This window comes from Chiloscyllium plagiosum, unplaced genomic scaffold (assembly GCF_037043375.1).
Source record: "Chiloscyllium plagiosum isolate Xiang-an unplaced genomic scaffold, Cpla_swu_hap1 HiC_scaffold_12, whole genome shotgun sequence".
Classification (NCBI taxonomy): domain Eukaryota; kingdom Metazoa; phylum Chordata; class Chondrichthyes; order Orectolobiformes; family Hemiscylliidae; genus Chiloscyllium; species Chiloscyllium plagiosum.
Window position 1 is genome coordinate 4,233,362 of NW_028270150.1, and position 18,128 is coordinate 4,251,489.

Genomic DNA, 18,128 nt, shown 5'->3' on the forward strand with positions numbered 1-18,128 from the left:
GAAGAGCCGGTTTCTAAGAGCCGTCAGGTTGAATCTCTGAGGAATGTGGGGTGTTCAGATGAAATATTCTTTCTTGTCCTCTGCATTTGCTTGACTTCCCTCAGCGTTGATGATCGCTGTGTCTGCATCAGGGCATCCTCAGCTCCCTTCGCTCATTGGTCAGATAGGTTCCTATGACAACACAAGGGATTCGATTAGATTAGATTCCCTACAGGGTGGGAAACAGGCCTTTGGCCCAACAAGTCCACACCGACCCGCCGAAGGAGCAACCCACCCAGACCCATTCCTAGTCCATTGGAATTGTGGGTCTGCTGTGTTGACAGTTTCTCAAACGACCATCTCAACTCAGCCACTGGCTACAGAGTTCAGAGCAAATGCAGGAATTACAGAGTCGACAACAGGCCACTCAGCCCCACTGCTCGGTGTTGGTGGTTACACTTTGACCTGGACGGGGTTGAGCTGTTGTTGGAGCTGCCCTCGACCAGGTGAGTGAGGAGTATTCCCTCACCTTCCTGCCTGATGGTGGGACAGACACAGACTCAGGGTCTCCCTTCTCCAAACTGGGAGAAAGTGAGGACTGCAGGATGCTGGAGATCAGAGTCAGAGAGTGTGTTGCTGGAAAAGCGCAGGAAGGTCAGGCAGCATCCAAGGAGCAGGAGAATCGACGTTTCGGGCATAATCCTGATGAATTCTGATGAAGGGATAATGTCCGAAACATTGACTCTCTTGCTCCTCGGATGCTGCCTTGCCCCGCGATGCTTTTCCAAACTGCCTGACTTTGGATGCCGCTGTGAGTTGGAGAAATCCCACACTTAATGGTTTGCTTGGCCATTTCTAAGGAGGTTAAGAGTCAGGCTCTGGAGTCACAATTTCCTTTCCTAAAGGGCATTGGGTGGAATTAAAAATTCAATGAATGCAATCTGGAATGAATAGCTAATCTAATAGTGAGCAGTGCCAATTGATGTAAAAACCCATCTGCTTCACTAAATAGTGAAGGAAATCTGCTGTCCTCGCCTGGCCTGGTCTCTACGTGACTCCAGACCCACAGCAATGCGTGGGATTTGAGTTCAACTCAGTTCAAGTGAAACGAGGGTCCAGAAAGTGATGCTGACCTCCCAGTGAGCTCACACCTCAGGAATGAACATACTGACAGGACAAAAGGACAATCCAGTTACCAAGATCCCCCAAAGCGAGATGAGCTTTTAATTCTGATCAGTGAATAAAGAGAGACAGCATCCAAATGTATCTCCATGAACGACATCACGTGTGACAATAAATCCCCATGGCCTCCCATGTGAATGAGCAGACGGACAAAGAGCAGGTTACTGTCACTGTGACCTCTGACACGCGGGGAACAGCCTGCTGCGAAACAGGGCAGCACACTGACCGGAAACCTCAACCTACCTTTATGTCGAGCCAGGTACCTCCCGAGAACTATCACCAAACACAGGGTGATGAAGACAACGACAGCTACCACTCCACCAATCACAGCATGATCAGGACCAGACTGGCCGGCCAGGGCACTGGGATCTACAGAAACACAAACACAGCAGCTCAGTGACAGCACAGAGGTCAGCAATGCTCAGCTCCACTCGATCACCAAGTCACTTCAGAGTTCAGTGTCACACACTGGGTGACCAGCCAGGAAAACCAACCAGCAACCAATACAAGAACACAACTGGACAAGCTCTGGTGTGACGCAGTGACAGACCGGTCCCAGTCTGTACTGTACCCCAGTGTTATACAGTGACAGACCTGTCCCCACCAGTACTGTACCCCAGTGTTATACAGTGACAGACCTGTCCCCACCAGTACTGTACCCCAGTGTTATACAGTGACAGACCTGTCCCCACCAGTACTGTACCCCAGTGTTATACAGTGACAGACCTGTCCCCACCAGTACTGTACCCCAGTGTTATACAGTGACAGACCTGTCCCCACCTGTACTGTACCCCAGTGTTATACAGTGACAGGTCTGCCCCCACCAGTACTGTACCCCAGTGTTATACAGTGACAGGTCTGCCCCCACCAGTACTGTACCCCAGTGTTATACAGTGAGAGACCCGTCCCCACCAGTACTGTACCTCAGTGTTATACAGGGACAGACCTGTCCCCACCAGTACTGTACCCCAGTGTTATACAGGGACAGACCTGTCCCCACCAGTACGTACCCCAGTGTTATACAGTGAGAGACCTGTCCCCACCTGTACTGTACCCCAGTGTTATACAGTGACAGACCTGTCCCCACCAGTACGTACCCCAGTGTTATACAGTGAGAGACCTGTCCCCACCTGTACTGTACCCCAGTGTTATACAGTGACAGACCTGTCCCCACCAGTACTGTACCCCAGTGTTATACAGTGACAGACCTGTCCCCACCAGTACTGCACCCCAGTGTTATACAGAGACAGACCTGTCCCCACCTGTACTGTACCCCAGTGTTATACAGTGACAGACCTGTCCCACCAGTACTGTACCCCAGTGTTACACAGTGACAGACCTGTCCCCACCTGTACTGTACCCCAGTGTTATACAGTGACAGACCTGTCCCCACCAGTACTGTACCCCAGTGTTATACAGTGACAGACCTGTCCCCACCAGTACTGTACCCCAGTGTTATACAGTGACAGACCTGTCCCCACCAGTACTGTACCCCAGTGTTATACAGAGATAGACCACTCCCAGCCAGTCCTGTATCCCAGTGTTATACAGAGACAGACCGGTCCCAGCCAGTAAGGTTCCCCAGTGTTATACAGTGACAGACCTGTCCCCACCAGTACTGTACCGCAGTGTTATACAGTGACAGACCTGTTCCCACCAGTACTGTACCCCAGTGTAATACAGTCACAGACCTGTCCCCACCAGTACTGTACCCCAGTGTTATACAGAGATAGACCACTCCCAGCCAGTCCTGTATCCCAGTGTTATACAGAGACAGACCGGTCCCAGCCAGTAAGGTTCCCCAGTGTTATACAGTGACAGACCTGTCCCCACCAGTACTGTACCCCAGTGTTATACAGTGACAGACCTGTTCCCACCTGTACTGTACCCCAGTGTAATACAGTGACAGACCTGTCCCCACCAGTACTGTACCCCAGTGTAATACAGTGACAGACCTGTCCCCACCAGTACTGTACCCCAGTGTTATACAGTGACAGACCTGTCCCCAACAGTACTGTACCCCAGTGTTATACAGAGACTGACCTGTCCCCACCATACTGTACCCCAGTGTTATACAGAGACAGACCTGTCCCCACCAGTACTGTACCTCAGTGCAGAGAGAGTGCCGTATCTTCTGAGGGTCAGCACTGAGGGAGTGTCGCACTGTCAGAGGGTCAGTACTGAGGGAGTGCTATACTGTCAGAGGGTCAGTGCTGTGGGAGTGCCACACTGTCAGGGGGTCAGTACTGAGGGAATGCCGCACTGTTAGAGGGTCAGTACTGAGGGAGTGCCGCACTGTCAGAGGGTCAGTACTGAGGGAGTGACACACTGTCAGAGGGTCAGTACTGAGGGAGTACCACACTGTCAGAGGGTCAGTACTGAGGGAGTGCCGCACTGTCAGAGGGTCAGTACTGAGGGAGTGCTGCACTGTCAGAGGGTCAGTACTGAGAGAGCGGCGCACTGTCGGAGGGTCAGTACTGAGGGAGCGCCGCACTGTCGGAGGGTCAGTGCTGAGGGAGTGCCGCACTGTCAGAGGGTCAGTACTGAGGGAGTGCCGCACTGTCAGAGGGTCAGTACTGAGGGAGTGCCACATTGTCAGGGGGTCAGTGCTGAGGGAGTGCTGCACTGTCAGAGGGTCAGTACTGAGGGAGTGCTGCACTGTCAGAGGGTCAGTGCTGAGGGAGTGCCGCACTGTCAGAGGGTCAGTACTGAGGGAGTGCCGCACTGTCAGAGGGTCAGTACTGAGGGAGTGCCACATTGTCAGGGGGTCAGTGCTGAGGGAGTGCTGCACTGTCAGAGGGTCAGTACTGAGGGAGTGCTGCACTGTCAGAGGGTCAGTGCTGAGGGAGTGCCGCACTGTCAGAGGGTCAGTACTGAGGGAGTGCCGCACTGTCAGAGGGTCAGTACTGAGGGAGTGCTGCACTGTCAGAGGGTCAGTGCTGAGGGAGTGCTGCACTGTCAGAGGGTCAGTGCTGAGGGAGTGCCGCACTGTCAGAGGGTCAGTACTGAGGGAGTGCCGCACTGTCAGAGGGTCAGTACTGAGGGAGTGCCACATTGTCAGGGGGTCAGTGCTGAGGGAGTGCTGCACTGTCAGAGGGTCAGTACTGAGGGAGTGCTGCACTGTCAGAGGGTCAGTGCTGAGGGAGTGCCGCACTGTCAGAGGGTCAGTACTGAGGGAGTGCCGCACTGTCAGAGGGTCAGTACTGAGGGAGTGCCACATTGTCAGGGGGTCAGTGCTGAGGGAGTGCTGCACTGTCAGAGGGTCAGTACTGAGGGAGTGCTGCACTGTCAGAGGGTCAGTGCTGAGGGAGTGCCGCACTGTCAGAGGGTCAGTACTGAGGGAGTGCCGCACTGTCAGAGGGTCAGTACTGAGGGAGTGCCGCACTGTCAGGGGGTCAGTACTGAGGGTGTGCCACACTGTCAGGGGGTCAGTACTGAGGGTGTGCCACACTGTCAGGGGGTCAGTGCTGAGGGAGTGCCGCACTGTCAGAGGGTCAGTACTGAGGGAGTGCCGCACTGTCAGGGGGTCAGTACTGAGGGTGTGCCACACTGTCAGAGGGTCAGTACTGAGGGTGTGCCACACTGTCAGGGGGTCAGTACTGAGGGAGTGCCGCACTGTCAGAGGGTCAGTACTGAGGGTGTGCCACACTGTCAGGGGGTCAGTACTGAGGGTGTGCCACACTGTCAGGGGGTCAGTACTGAGGGAGTGCCGCACTGTCAGAGGGTCAGTACTGAGTGAGTGACACACTGCCAGAGGGTCAGTACTGAGGGAGTGCTGCACTGACAGAGGGTCTGTTCTGAGGGAGTGTCGCACTGTCAGAGGGTCAGTACTGAGGGAGTGCTGCACTGTTAGAGGGTCAGTACTGAGTGAGTGCCGCACTGTCAGAGGGTCAGTACTGAGGGAGTGCTGCACTGTCAGAGGGTCAGTACTGAGGGAGTGCTGCACTGTCGGAGGGTCAGTACTGAGGGAGTGCCGCACTGTCAGAGGGTCAGTACTGAGGGAGTGCCGCACTGTCAGAGGGTCAGTACTGAGGGAGTGCTGCACTGTCAGAGGGTCAGTACTGAGGGAGTGCTGCACTGTCGGAGGGTCAGTACTGAGGGAGTGCCGCACTGTCAGAGGGTCAGTACTGAGGGAGTGCCGCACTGTCAGAGGGTCAGTACTGAGGGAGTGCCGCACTGGCAGAGGGTCAGTACTGAGGGAGTGCTGCACTGTCAGAGGGTCAGTACTGAAGAAGTGCTGCACTGTCAGAAGGTCAGTGCTGAGGGAGTGCTGCACTGTCAGAGGGTCAGTACTGAGGGAGTGCTGCACTGTCGGAGGGTCAGTACTGAGGGAGTGCCGCACTGTCAGAGGGTCAGTACTGAGGGAGTGCCGCACTGTCAGAGGGTCAGTACTGAGGGAGTGCCGTACTGTCGGAGGGTCAGTACTGAGGGAGTGCCGCACTGTCAGAGGGTCAGTACTGAGGGAGTGCCGCACTGTCAGAGGGTCAGTACTGAGGGAGTGCTGCACTGTCAGAGGGTCAGTACTGAGGGAGTGACACACTGTCAGAGGTTCAGTACTGAGGGAGTGACACACTGTCAGAGGGTCAGTACTGAGGGAGTGCCGCACTGTCAGAGGGTCAGTACTGAGGGAGTGCCGCACTGTCAGAGGGTCAGTACTGAGGGAGTGCTGCACTGTCAGAGGGTCAGTACTGAGGGAGTGCTGCACTGTCGGAGGGTCAGTACTGAGGGAGTGCCGCACTGTCAGAGGGTCAGTACAGACGTGTTATTGAGGCAGTTTATTCAATGAGAGTTATGTCTGAGGTCCCATCTGGTCTCTTAGGTAGGCACAGTTTATTGTTTATGGGATCTTCCCATGCACAAATTGACAACTGCCTTTCCTACAAATAGCAGACTACATCTCAAACAATTGCTCTCAAGCTGTCAATGCTTCTCATTTTGTCCTGTTTTTCCAACATTAGATATGACGATAAAAAATGAAAATTCTGAAACTTTCAGCACTTCAGTCGGCCGCCCTACAGATGCAGAGATGTGCAGGACTTTGCTTTTGTGAAAATAGGAAGTGTACCAATGGCATTGAGAGGCCAGCCCACGACAGAGCAGGCTGCAGCAACTGAAATAGAAATCGCTGCAGCTTTCGCCCCGGGCTCACACACTGGCACAGTGCAGGATTGAACTGTACCTGGAAACTCTGTCCTTCCCAATTCTGAAGTCAGACGTCACACCGCACCAGATGTTAGTCCAACAGTTTGATTCGAAATCACAAAGCTGTCTGAGCACTACTCCTTCATCAGGATCCTACCTGATGAGTGGGCCCCTCTCCGAAAGCTTGTGATTTCAGATAGACCTGTTGGACTGTAACCTGGTGTGGTGTGACGTCTGACTTTGTCCACCCCAATCCAACATCACAACTACCTTTACATTTATATTTCTTTTGACTGAGACAGTAAGATTCTCTCTGGGGTTAACAGCAACAAGTCCTCCTGTCATTCACACCAGCTGCAACATTGTTAGCATCATTTCTCTTCAGAATGCAGTTACAGAGTCAGAATCATACAGCATGGAAACAGACCCTTCGTTCCAACCAGCCCATGCTGACTGGATATCCCAATCTGACCCAGTCCCATTTGCCAGCATTTTGTCCATATCCCTCCAAACCCTTCCTATACCCATCCAGATGCCTTTTAACTGTTGTAATTGTACCAGCCTCCACCACTTCCTCTGGCAGCTCACTCCACACACACACCACCATCAGGTCCCTTTTAAATCTTTCCCCCCTCACCTTAAAACGATGCCCTCTTGTTTTGGACTCCCCTACCCTGGAAAAAGACCTTGTCTATTCACCCTATCCGTGCCCCTCATGATTTTATAAATCTCTGTAAGGTCACCCCTCAGCCTCCGACACTCCAGGGAAAACAGCCCCAGCCTATCCTGCCTCTGACCGTAACCCTCAACTCTGACAACATCTTTGTAGATCTTTTCTCCAGTTTAACAACATCTTTCCTCTAGGAAGGAGACCAGAATTGTACACAATATTCTAAGAGTGGCCTCACCAATGTTCTGTACAGTTGCAACATGTTCTCCCAACTCCTGTACTCAATGCTCTGACCAATAAAGGAAAGCATACCTACCTGCGACTGCACTTTCAAGGACCTGCACCTGCACCTGCGCCCTTTGGTCTTAGCATTAACTGTGTAAGTCCTGCTGTGGCTTGCCTTACCAAGATGTGACACCTCAAAGTGATCCAAATTAAACACCTTCTGCCACTCCTCAGCCCATTGATCAAAGTCCAATTGAGATAATCTTCTTCACTGTCCACTGCATCACCAATTAATGCCAGGATCTGGCTGTTCTGGGGCATAAGTCGCACAAAGGTGGTCCGCAGTCGCGGGAGGTCATCAAGCAGGTTAATGGGATGCTACCATTTATTACAAGAGGTATTGAACATAATAGTCAGGATGTTCATTTATATAGTGCATCAATGAGACTGGGTGCACCTTTGGTTTCAGAGAACTATAGAATCCCTACAGCAAAGAAAGGGGCCATTTGACCCATCAAGTCTGCTGTGACACTCTAAAGGGTCAGCTGTGAGGATGATGCAGAGATGCTTCAGTGTGCCTGAGTGCCCCTTGAGAAGGTGGGAGTGAGCTGCCTTCTTGACCCGCTGCAGTCCATGTGCTGTAGGGTGACCCACAATGCCCTGAGGGAGGGAATTCCAGGATTCTGACCCAGTGACAGTGAAGGACCAGTGATATATTTCCATGTCAGGATGGTGAGTGGCTTGGAGGGGAACTTGCAGGGGGTGGTGTTCCCATGTATCTGCTGCTCTTGTCCTTCTAGATGGAAGTGGTCATGGGTTTGGAAGGTGCTGTCTGAAAATCTTTGGTGAATTTCTGCAGTACATCATGTAGAGTTGGAACAGGGACTGTCTGTGTACATGGTCTTTCGATCTGCACAAAACAGCATCCAGTGTATTCAAGTTCCATCACACACAATCTTAAATGAAACATAGTTCTTGGCAAAATCGGGATTCTTTAGCAACTGCTTTCTAAAAGCAGAGTGAAATCTAATGGTGGACAGCACGGTTTGAGTTTTGCCAAAGGGGGTTGGTTAGGTACTGTCAGTATGTTGCTTATCACAAAAACAGCTTAAGGGTCACATATTTGGCATGACCAACTGATGGAACAGATGGTCTACATGCATGGCATCACACTGGCACTGAAACCCATATGACAGGGGGTGGGGCTGGTGTGGTCAGGTTGACAACACGGGCACAGAATCTTGTGAGGTGGGTCACTCAGGGTTAATTGTCTGGAAGCAGTTCCTCCCACAACGGTGAGTGGAAACAAGGAACTCCGTCCTGACGAGGAATGTGTTGAGGGTGTGAGTGAATCAAAATGGAGGTGAGCAGATATCTGTGGGAGTGAGGATGGTGGATCTTTTTGGGGAAGTGGAATCTTGATATATGATGGTGTGAGTAACTGAATGGGGAACAGGTTCAATGTCTCCCCTCCTTCCTTCCAGTGAATATAAATCTCAGAAGGGGGCAGACTCTCTGTTGATACTTGCCTCAGGACGTTCCATCAGTGTCAGCCTCTGGGAGAGGACCCTGCCTCATGTACCTGTCACTGATCATTGGTGAGGGACTACATAACAATGGCACTCATTAAAGACTCAAACAGACTGGCACCTTTCTAGGTAGGCACAGTGCTAAAACCAGCCAGCCAAACAGGAACCACCACTTTTCACTAATGCCAGCTGTGGAACCTGACGATAGCTGTGAGGGGGATGAGATTCAAGCCTGCTTATAATAAATGAGCAGTCTCCTTGTTCAATGTACCAGAATAAAGTGCCTGAGGCTGAGCGTAAGGAGCTGAGAATCGTGAAATATTGATGCCACTGTGCAGGCGACATGATGAAAGGGCTTGGATATGAAGAACAGCTTGCTTTCCATCCGCACTTGCCCATTGCAGGAGGACAGCGGGTAATGTTTGATGGGGTGGTACTAATCAGTGAGGTATAGGCAAAGAAATTAACAGAGTGTCTGGAGCAGCTCATCAAGTATCCATCATCCAAACATGAGCCCTTTGCTCTTTTAGTTTTGATTTATTCACGGGTTGAGGATGTTGCTGGCTGGACCAGCTGCTATTGCCCATCCCTAAGTTAAAAGTTAACCACGTTGCTGTGGGTCTGGAGTCACACATCCAGGTGGCACGTTGGCTCAGTGGTTAGCACTGCTGCCTCACAGTGCCAGGGACCCAGGTGACTGTCTGTGTGGAGTTTGCACGTTCTCCCCGTGTCTGCGTGGGTTTGCTCCGTTTCCTCCCACAATCCAAAGCTGTGCAGGTCAGGTGAATTGGCCATGGGAAATTGCCCAATGTGTTAGGTGCATTAGTCAGGGGTAAATGTAGGGGACTTGGGCCAAAGGGCCTGTTTCCATACTGTATGGAATCTAATCTCATAAGATTTTCTTTTCTCTGACAATCAACAACAGACTGATGATCAATGATTTTTAATTCCCCAGAACAATACCTGGGTCTCTTGGATCTATAGGCTATCACCTCCCCATCATTTAGGCAATGGATAACTATAATGTCTTCATCCCCTTGTCTTCATTAGTTATGGTATAGATTATAGATTATGGTATAGATTGTAAAAACAGCGAGGTTACGTTAGAGCTGTACAGAATTTCAAAAGCTGTGGATAATGTGAAATTTGGCAGTTTTGTAAACCGTGAAGAGGATTGTGTAGAAATTCAAAAGTCAAATTGGTTGAGCAGGCAGATAGGGGACAGATCGGGGGCAGATAGGGGGCAGATTGGGGGCAGATAGGGGGCAGATAGGGGGCAGATAGGGGTCAAGGCAGAGAAGAGTGGGACAGAATGGAGAGACGAGGTAGACTAAAGGGTGCTAAAGTGAGAGCAGGATCAGACGGACCAGGGCAGGGGGGTACATGCACACTGATCAGTGAAGCTGGGACGACAGGTGGGGAGAGCAGCTAATCCAGTGTCCTAGCATTCCTCCAGTACTGGCCATGCCAATTTAGGAATAACCTGAACCCATTAGAGAGAGCTCAGAAATGATTTATCAGCCTTGATCCAACATTGAGAGACTTTAGCCATGAGCACAGATTGGAGAAGCTGAGGGTGATCTCCTTGGAGAGAGGAAAGGCTGTGAGGAAACTTAATCATGGTGTTTAAAATAGTGAGAGGTCTGGACAGTACATTGGGACAAATTGTCACAACTGGCAAATAGATCGAGAATCGGGGTAATTCCATGGATAAAGGGACGGCTGGAAAATTGGAAGCCCTCAAAAATGAGATAACGAGAGATCAGAGACAGGGCATTACTGTTAGGGTGAAGGGAAATGCTGGTAGGTATAAGGAATGCTGGATGACTAAAGAAATTGAGGGTTTGGTTAAGAAAAAGAAGGAAGCATATGTCAGGTATAGACAGGATAGATCGAGTGAATCCTTAGGAGAGTACAAAGGAAGTAGGAGTATACTTCAGAGGGAAATCAGGAGGGCAAAACGGGGACATGAGATAGATTTGGCAAATAGAATTAAGGAGAATCCAAAAGGGTTTTTACAAATACATTAAGGACAAAAGGGTAACTAAGGAGAGATTAGGGCCCCTCAAAGATCAGCAAGGCAGCCTTTGTGTGGATCTTCAGGAGATGGGGCAGACACTAAACAAGTATTTTGCATCAGTATTTACCGTGGAGAAGGATATGGAAGATAGAGGTCTTGGGAAAATAAAGAGTGAGACTTTGAAAAATGTCCATATTACAGAAGAGGAAGTGTTGGACATCGTACAATGCATAAAAGTAGTTAAATCCATGGGGCCTGATCAGGTGTACCCTAGAACTCTGTGGGAAGCTAGAGAAGTGATTGCTGGGCCTCTTGCTGAGATAGTTGTGTCATCGATAGTCACAGGTGAGGTGCCGGAAGACTGGAGGTTGGCAAACGTGGTGTCACTGTTTAAGAAGGGTAGTAAGGACAAGCCAGGGAACTATAGACCAGTGAGCCTGATGTCGGTGATGGGCAAGTTGTTGGAGGGAATCCTGAGGGACAGGATGTACATGAATTTGGAAAGGCAAGGACTGATTAGGGATAGTCAACATGGCTTTGTGCGTGGGAAATCATGTCTCACGAATGTGATTGAGTTTTTTGAAGAAGTAACAAAGAGAATTGATGAGGGCAGAGTGGTAGATGTGATCTATGTAGACTTCAGGAAGGCGTTCAACAAGGTTCCCCATGGGAGACTGATTAGCAAGGTTAGATCTCATGGAATACAGGGAGAACTAGCCATTTGGATACAGAACTGGCTCAAAGGTAGAAGACAGAGGGTGGTGGTGGAGGGTTGTTTTTCAGACTGGAGGCCAGTGACCAGTGGAGTGCTACAAGGATCGGTGTTGAGTCCACTGCTTTTTGTCATTTATATAAATGATTTGGATGCGAGCATAAGAGGTACAGTTAGTAAGTTTGCAGATGACACCAAAATTGGAGGTGTAGTGGACAGCGAAGAGGGTTACCTCAGATTACAACAGGATCTTGACCAGATGGGCCAATGGGCTGAGAAGAGGCAGATGGAGTTTAATTCAGATAAATGCGAGGTACTGCATTTTGGGAAAGCAAATCTTAGCAGGACTTATACACTTAATGGTAAGGTCCGAGAGAGTGTTGCTGAACAAAGAGACCTTGGAGTGCAGGTTCATAGCTCCTTGAAAGTGGAGTCGCAGGTAGATACGATAGTGAAGAAGGTGTTTGGTATGCTTTCCTTTATTGGTCAGAGTATTGAGTACAGGAGTTGGGAGGTCATGTTGCGGCTGTACAGGACATTGGTTAGGACACTGGACACTGTTGGATTACTGCATTCAATTTCCGTCTCCCTGCTATCGGAAGGACATTGTAAAACCTGAAAGGGTCAGAAAAGATTTACAAGGATGTTGCCAGGGTTGGAGGGCTTGAGCTGCAGGGAGAGGTTGAATAGACAGGGGCTGTTTTCCCTGGACATGGACGAGTTGGACCGAAGGGTCTGTTTCCATGCTGTACATCTCTATGACTCTATGACAGAGATTTAAAGTAATTATTATGAGACGCAATGGTAACAAAAGGAAAAAACTTTCCCGTAGAGGAACTGGTTAGGGTCTGGAATGTACTGCCTGAGAGTGTGGGGGAGACAGGTTCACTGGCGTGGTAGATCCTCAATGCTTTTAGGGAAAGAATTCCAGAGTTTTGACTCATTAATAGTGAGGAGCGGTAATATATTTCCGAGCTGGGATAGTGAATGTCTCAAAGGGCAACGTGCAGATAATGTTCCCATGTACCTGCTGCCCTCTGCCTTCAGGATGGAAGAAATCATGGACTTGGAATTTTAAAAATGAATGCCAGCAAGCAATCTCAGATGGCTATGTGGGTGAAGGTGGGTCGGTGGCATTGAGGAACGTCGGGGGGAATATCGAGATATTGGGTTTGAGAAATATGGGGAGGTGGGGAGAAAGTGGGGAGGTGGTGCTGAGGGAAACAGGGAGCTGTTGGTTCAATGGGATTAAATATATTCAAAGGGACTTTAAAAATTTGCAAGTTGAAAACTGACAGGTCAAATGGGGTCTCTAAATTGTTGAGGTCAATAGGGAAATGGATGTAAAACGCAGAATGAAGATCAGGCTGAGAGGCAGCGTTGAATGCTGGAGTGAATCTCAGTGGGGAACTCTCTCTGATCCTAGCGTGCCCATTACATTTATCATTAATGCACAGTACTCTTTTCCCAGCTCTGACTGATGGAAACATTAATACGGTTGACTCATGAATATTCTAGTGGGTCGGATAAAGACATATTTGAAAGAGTGTATTTTTCTACTCTCTGAGACTAAGCGTGTCGTATTAGTAGTCTCAGGCTGAAGTGGAAGCAGCTGTTCCTGGGGTTCAACTCACAAAACACATTACAATCATTCTTCTGATGTGATCCCCTCCCAAGACACTCATTCTCCAACATGTGACTGTTCTGTTTCTATATCTATATCCTTCTGAATCTCTCCTCTCAATCAGAGTGCATTGCTCTGTGTTGTTTAAACTCTTTGCCAAAGTCCCAAAGCCTTCCTAAATTGTTGCCATGGTTATCGAAATTAGAGCCAGACTGAATTTAGCAAATTGTAAATAAGGATATAATGGGACCAATTAGTTGTCAGAGAATCCCAGAATGTCCCTCAGGAACACTGGGATTGGGAAGTTCAGGGAGACCACAAACCAGCCAGCTCACAGTCTCTCATCCTGGGATCAGATCAAATAATGCTGAGGCAAGTTCTGATCAATCTCGCTGGTCAGTCTGTTGTATATCACTGCGTACATGACAGAGCTGGGCAAGACATGAGGATGGCTCTGGGAACCATCACTACAACACAGTCCAGACCATCACGGAATCCAACCTCCCATCCACGGGCTCCATTTACACTGCTCGCTGCTGCGGGAAAAGCTGCCAACATCATCAAAGAACCCCACCCATCCCGGTTATAATCTCTTCTGACATCTTCCATCAGGCAGAAGCTTGAACACACGCACCAACAGGTTCAGGAACAGCTTCAACCCTACAGTTATGAAACTGCTGAATGAATCTCTCTAACTTCAAATAATATGGATCTTGCTAATGTTGATCGTGCTTGGCAGACCTCCTGTGCAGTGTAACCTTGAAGCCTCACTCTGTCTAAGCACCCACTATGGTCTCCATGTCCTTGTTTATTGTAATCTGTCTTTTCACTGTGTACTTAGGTACATGTGACTACAATAAATCACATCACATCACCAGGTCCTCTTCCCCACACACTATGTCATCAATTGCTCGATTTCAAATGTTACTTTATGCAGGTCATTCATGCCAGTTTGTATTTTCATGAATCTTTGCTAATTTGATAACTGTGAGAATAAAGACAGAGTTTGTTGAAGCTCTCCATCTTGCCCTCATCAAGGTGTTTTGCAAGAATACAAATTCCAGGGGAAACCAACATTTCTATTGGATGAGAAGTACGCTGATGGCAAGTGGACTCTGATTGGTAGAGGCGTTACCTTGGAGGTTAACAGTTGACAGCCAGGTTTTGGTTAAATTTCGAACAGACAGCCTATTGACAATGCCTCTGAAAATCAGAATCCACTCTCCAGCCAAAGCAGTGGTTTCCTGTCCATGCAGTATACAATGTTTGTTCTCCTTGGAATTTGCATTCTTGTAAATGTCCTGATGGAAGCAAGATGGAAAGCTTCTATGATTGTGTCTTCTTTCAGCAATATTTAAGTTTTTTTGTAACAAATAATTATTCATAACTGCAGCCTTCCACCACTTCCTGCCTTCAGGGTTACTCCCTCCCTCACTGAAATAGATTCCAGATTGGTTTGAGTTCAGTTCAATCAGGAACTAGGGAGAGTACAAGCTCAACACATTCCCTTTTGGGTAAGATGTAGGAGCAACAAGCCCAGAGAAGCCTGGATTTCTGGAAATATTGACAATTGGACAAGAAAGAAAAGTGAGGTGTAAAATAGGTACAATGGGAGCAAATCAACAGAAGTCCAAGTGGAGTTTACAAAACGCAGACGGGGATTCAGAGAGCAAAGAGGGGACTGGGGAAAATGTTGGCAGGTGAAATTAGGGAGAATCCCGACGTGTTCCACAGGAATATCATGGGGAAGAGAATAACAAGGAAGTGAGTAGGGTCCATTTGGGACCAAGGGGGCAAAATGTGGGTGGAACTAGAGATGGAGATAGATTCTTGATAAACAACAGAGAGAAAACTTATCAGAGAGAATGTGGAGCAATCAGACCAGTCATGATCCTACTGTGGCCTACACCTCTCATGATTTTGTAGACCTCAGTCGAGTCCCCCTGCCCCCCCTCCCCCCAACCTCCGTCTTTCGAATGAAAATAATCCTAACCTACTCAACCTCTCCTCATAGCTCGCACCCTCCATACCAGGCAACATCCTGGTGAACCTCCTCTGCAGCCTCTCCAAAGCGTCCATGTCCTTTTGGTAATGTGGCGACCAGAACTGTACGCAGTATTCCAAAGGTGGCCGAACCAAAGTCCTATACTGTTGTAACATGATCTGCCAACTCTTGTACTCGCTACTTCGTCTGATGAAGGAAGTCATGCCTATGCCTTCTTGACCACTCTATTGACCTTTGTTGCCACCTTCAGGGTACAATGGACCTGAACGCCCAGATCTCCCTGTACATTAATTTTCTCCAGGGCTTTTCCATTTACTGTATAGTTCGCTCTTGAATTGGATCTTCCAACATGCATCACCTCACATTTGTCCGGATTGAACTCCATCTGCCATTTCTCTGTCCAACTCTCCAATCTATCTATATTCTGCTACATTCTCTGACAGTCCCCTTCACTATCTGCTACTCCACCAATCTTAGCGTCATTTGCAAGCTTGCTAATCAGACCACCTACACCTTCCTCCGGATCATTTGTGTATATCACAAACAACAGTGGTCCCAACACAGATCCCTGTGGAACACAACTGGCTACAGTTCTCCATTTTTTGAAACTCCCTTCCACTACTACTCTCTATCTCTTACTGCCCAGCCAGTTCTCTATCTATCTAGCTTGTACACCTTGGACCCCATGTAACTTCACCTTCTCCATCAGCCTACATGGGGAACCTTATCAAACACCTTACTGAAGTCCATGTATATGACAGCTACAGCCCTTCCCTCATCAATCAGCTTTGTTACTTCCTCAAATAATTCTCTTAAGTTGGTAAAACATGACCTTCCCTGCACAAAATCATGTTGCCTATCACTGATAAGTCCATTTTCTTCCAAATGTAAATAGATCCTATCCCTGAGTATCTTCTCCATCAGCTTCCCTACCACTGACGTCAGGCTTACCGGTCTATAATTACATGGATTATCCCTGCTACCCTTCTTAAACAAGGGGACAACATGAACAATTCACCAGTCCTCTGGAACTTCACCCATGTTGAAGGATGCTGCAAAGACATCTGTTAAGGCTCCAACTATTTCCTCGCTCGCTTCCCTCAGTAACCTGGGATAGATGCTATCCAGAACTGGGGACTTGTCCACCTTAATGCCTTTTAGAATACCTAGCACTTCCTCCCTCCTTATGCTGACTTGATCTAGAGTAATCAAAAATCTATCCCTAACCTCAATATCCGTCATGTCCCTCTCCTCTGTGAATACCGATGCAAAATACTCATTCAGAATCTCACCCATTTTCTCTGACTCCATGCATAACTTTCCTCCTTAGTCCTTGAGTGAGCCAACCCTTTTTCTAGTTACCCTCTTGCTCCATATATGCGAATAGAAGGCCTAGGAATTTTGCTCAACCCTGTTTGCTAAAGATATTTCATGATCCCCTTTTAGCCCTCTTAATTCTTTGTTTCAGATTTAGTCCTAGTTTCAAGGTACTTTCAAAGCTCTGTCTATTTTCAGTCGCCTAGACTTTATGTATGCTTAATTTTTCTCATAGCTAGTCTCACAATTTCACCTGTCATCCATGTTTCCCTAATCTAGCCATTCCTATTCCTCATTTTCACAGGGACATGTCTGTCCTCCACTGTAATCAACCTCTCTTTAAAAGCCTCCCACATATCAAGTGTGGATTTCCCTTCAAACAGCTGCTTCCAATCCCAGCTCCTGCCAAATTTTGCTGTAGTTGGCCTTCCCCCAATTTAGCAATCTTCCTTTAGGACCACTCTCATCTTTGCCCATGAGTATTCTAAAACTTAGGAAATTGGGATCACTATTCCAAAAGTAATCCTTTACTGAAACTTCAACCTTCTGGCCAGGCTCATTCCCCAACACCAGGTCCAGTATGGCCCCTTCCTGATTTGGACTATTTACATACTGCTCTAGAAAACTCTCCTGGATGCTCCTTACAAATTCTGCTCCATCTAGACCTCTAACACTTAGTGAAACCCAGTCAATGTTGGGAAAATTAAAATCGCCTATCCCCACCATCCTGTCACTCCTGCATCTTTCCATAATCTGTTTACATATTTGCACCTCTATGTCACGCTCGCTGTTGGGAGGTGTCTAGTACATCCCCAAGATTGTTACTGCACCCTTCCTATTTCTGAGCTCTGTCCATATTGTCTCACTGCTCAAGTCCTTCATAGTGCCCTCCTTCAGCACAGCTGTGATATCCTCTCCGACCAGTAATGCAACTCCTCCACCCCTTTTACCTCCCTCGTTATCCCGCCTGAAGCATCAATATCCTGGGATATTTAGTTGACAATCATACCCTTCCCTCAACCACGTCTCAATAACAGCAATAACATCATACTCCCAGGTACTAATCTGATCCCTAAGTTCATCTGCTATACTTACTGCACTTGCATTAAAACAAATGCACCTCAGACCACCAATCCCTTTGTGTGCATCATCTGCTCCCTGCTTACTCTTCCCCTTAGTCATGCTGACTTCATTATCTAGTTCCTTACAGGCTTTAATTACTGCCTCCTTCCTGTCCACTAACCTTCTCATTTAGTCCCCAAACCCCTGCCACATTAGTTTAAACCCTCCCCAACAACGTTAGCAAAAGCACCCCCAAGGATATTAGTTCCAGTCCAGCCCAGGTGTAGACCGTCCAATTTGTAGTCGTCCCATCTCCTCCAGAACTGGTCCCCATGTCCCAAAAATCTGAACCCCTCCCTCCTGCACCATCTCTCAATCAACGCATTCATCCTGCCGATTCTTTCATCCCGACTCTGACTTGCACGCGGTACTGGTAGCAATCCTGGGTTACATCTGAGCTGCTGTTCTTTCAGTGAGGAGTGAGTGGTGTCTGAAGCAGAGGGAATGATGGATCCAATGGAGGAAGAGTGTTTTGGTGATAATTGGGAGATGGTGATGACCATAGCTGTCATCTAACAGGCAGAGAATCGCTCTGGTATCTCTCCCAGCATGATGTTATTTTGGTGTATCCTTGCTTTCCCACCAGCCTGACTCCATCGTC

At 48.4% G+C, this 18,128-nt stretch overlaps 1 protein-coding gene across 1 annotated transcript in view; it reads right to left on the reverse strand.

Moving 5' to 3' along the window:
* Positions 1 to 6: 6 nt before the first annotated feature.
* LOC122554859 (cell adhesion molecule 2-like) overlaps positions 7 to 18,128 on the reverse strand; it is an 820,685-nt gene continuing 802,563 nt past the window's right edge. Inside the window, exons 9-10 of the mRNA XM_087992436.1 lie at positions 1,405 to 1,530; positions 7 to 171 (exon numbers count right to left, since the gene is read on the reverse strand). Coding sequence (XP_087848562.1) covers positions 128 to 171; positions 1,405 to 1,530 — 170 coding nt within the window. The 3' untranslated portion in view covers positions 7 to 127. The remainder of the gene's footprint in view (positions 172 to 1,404; positions 1,531 to 18,128) is intronic.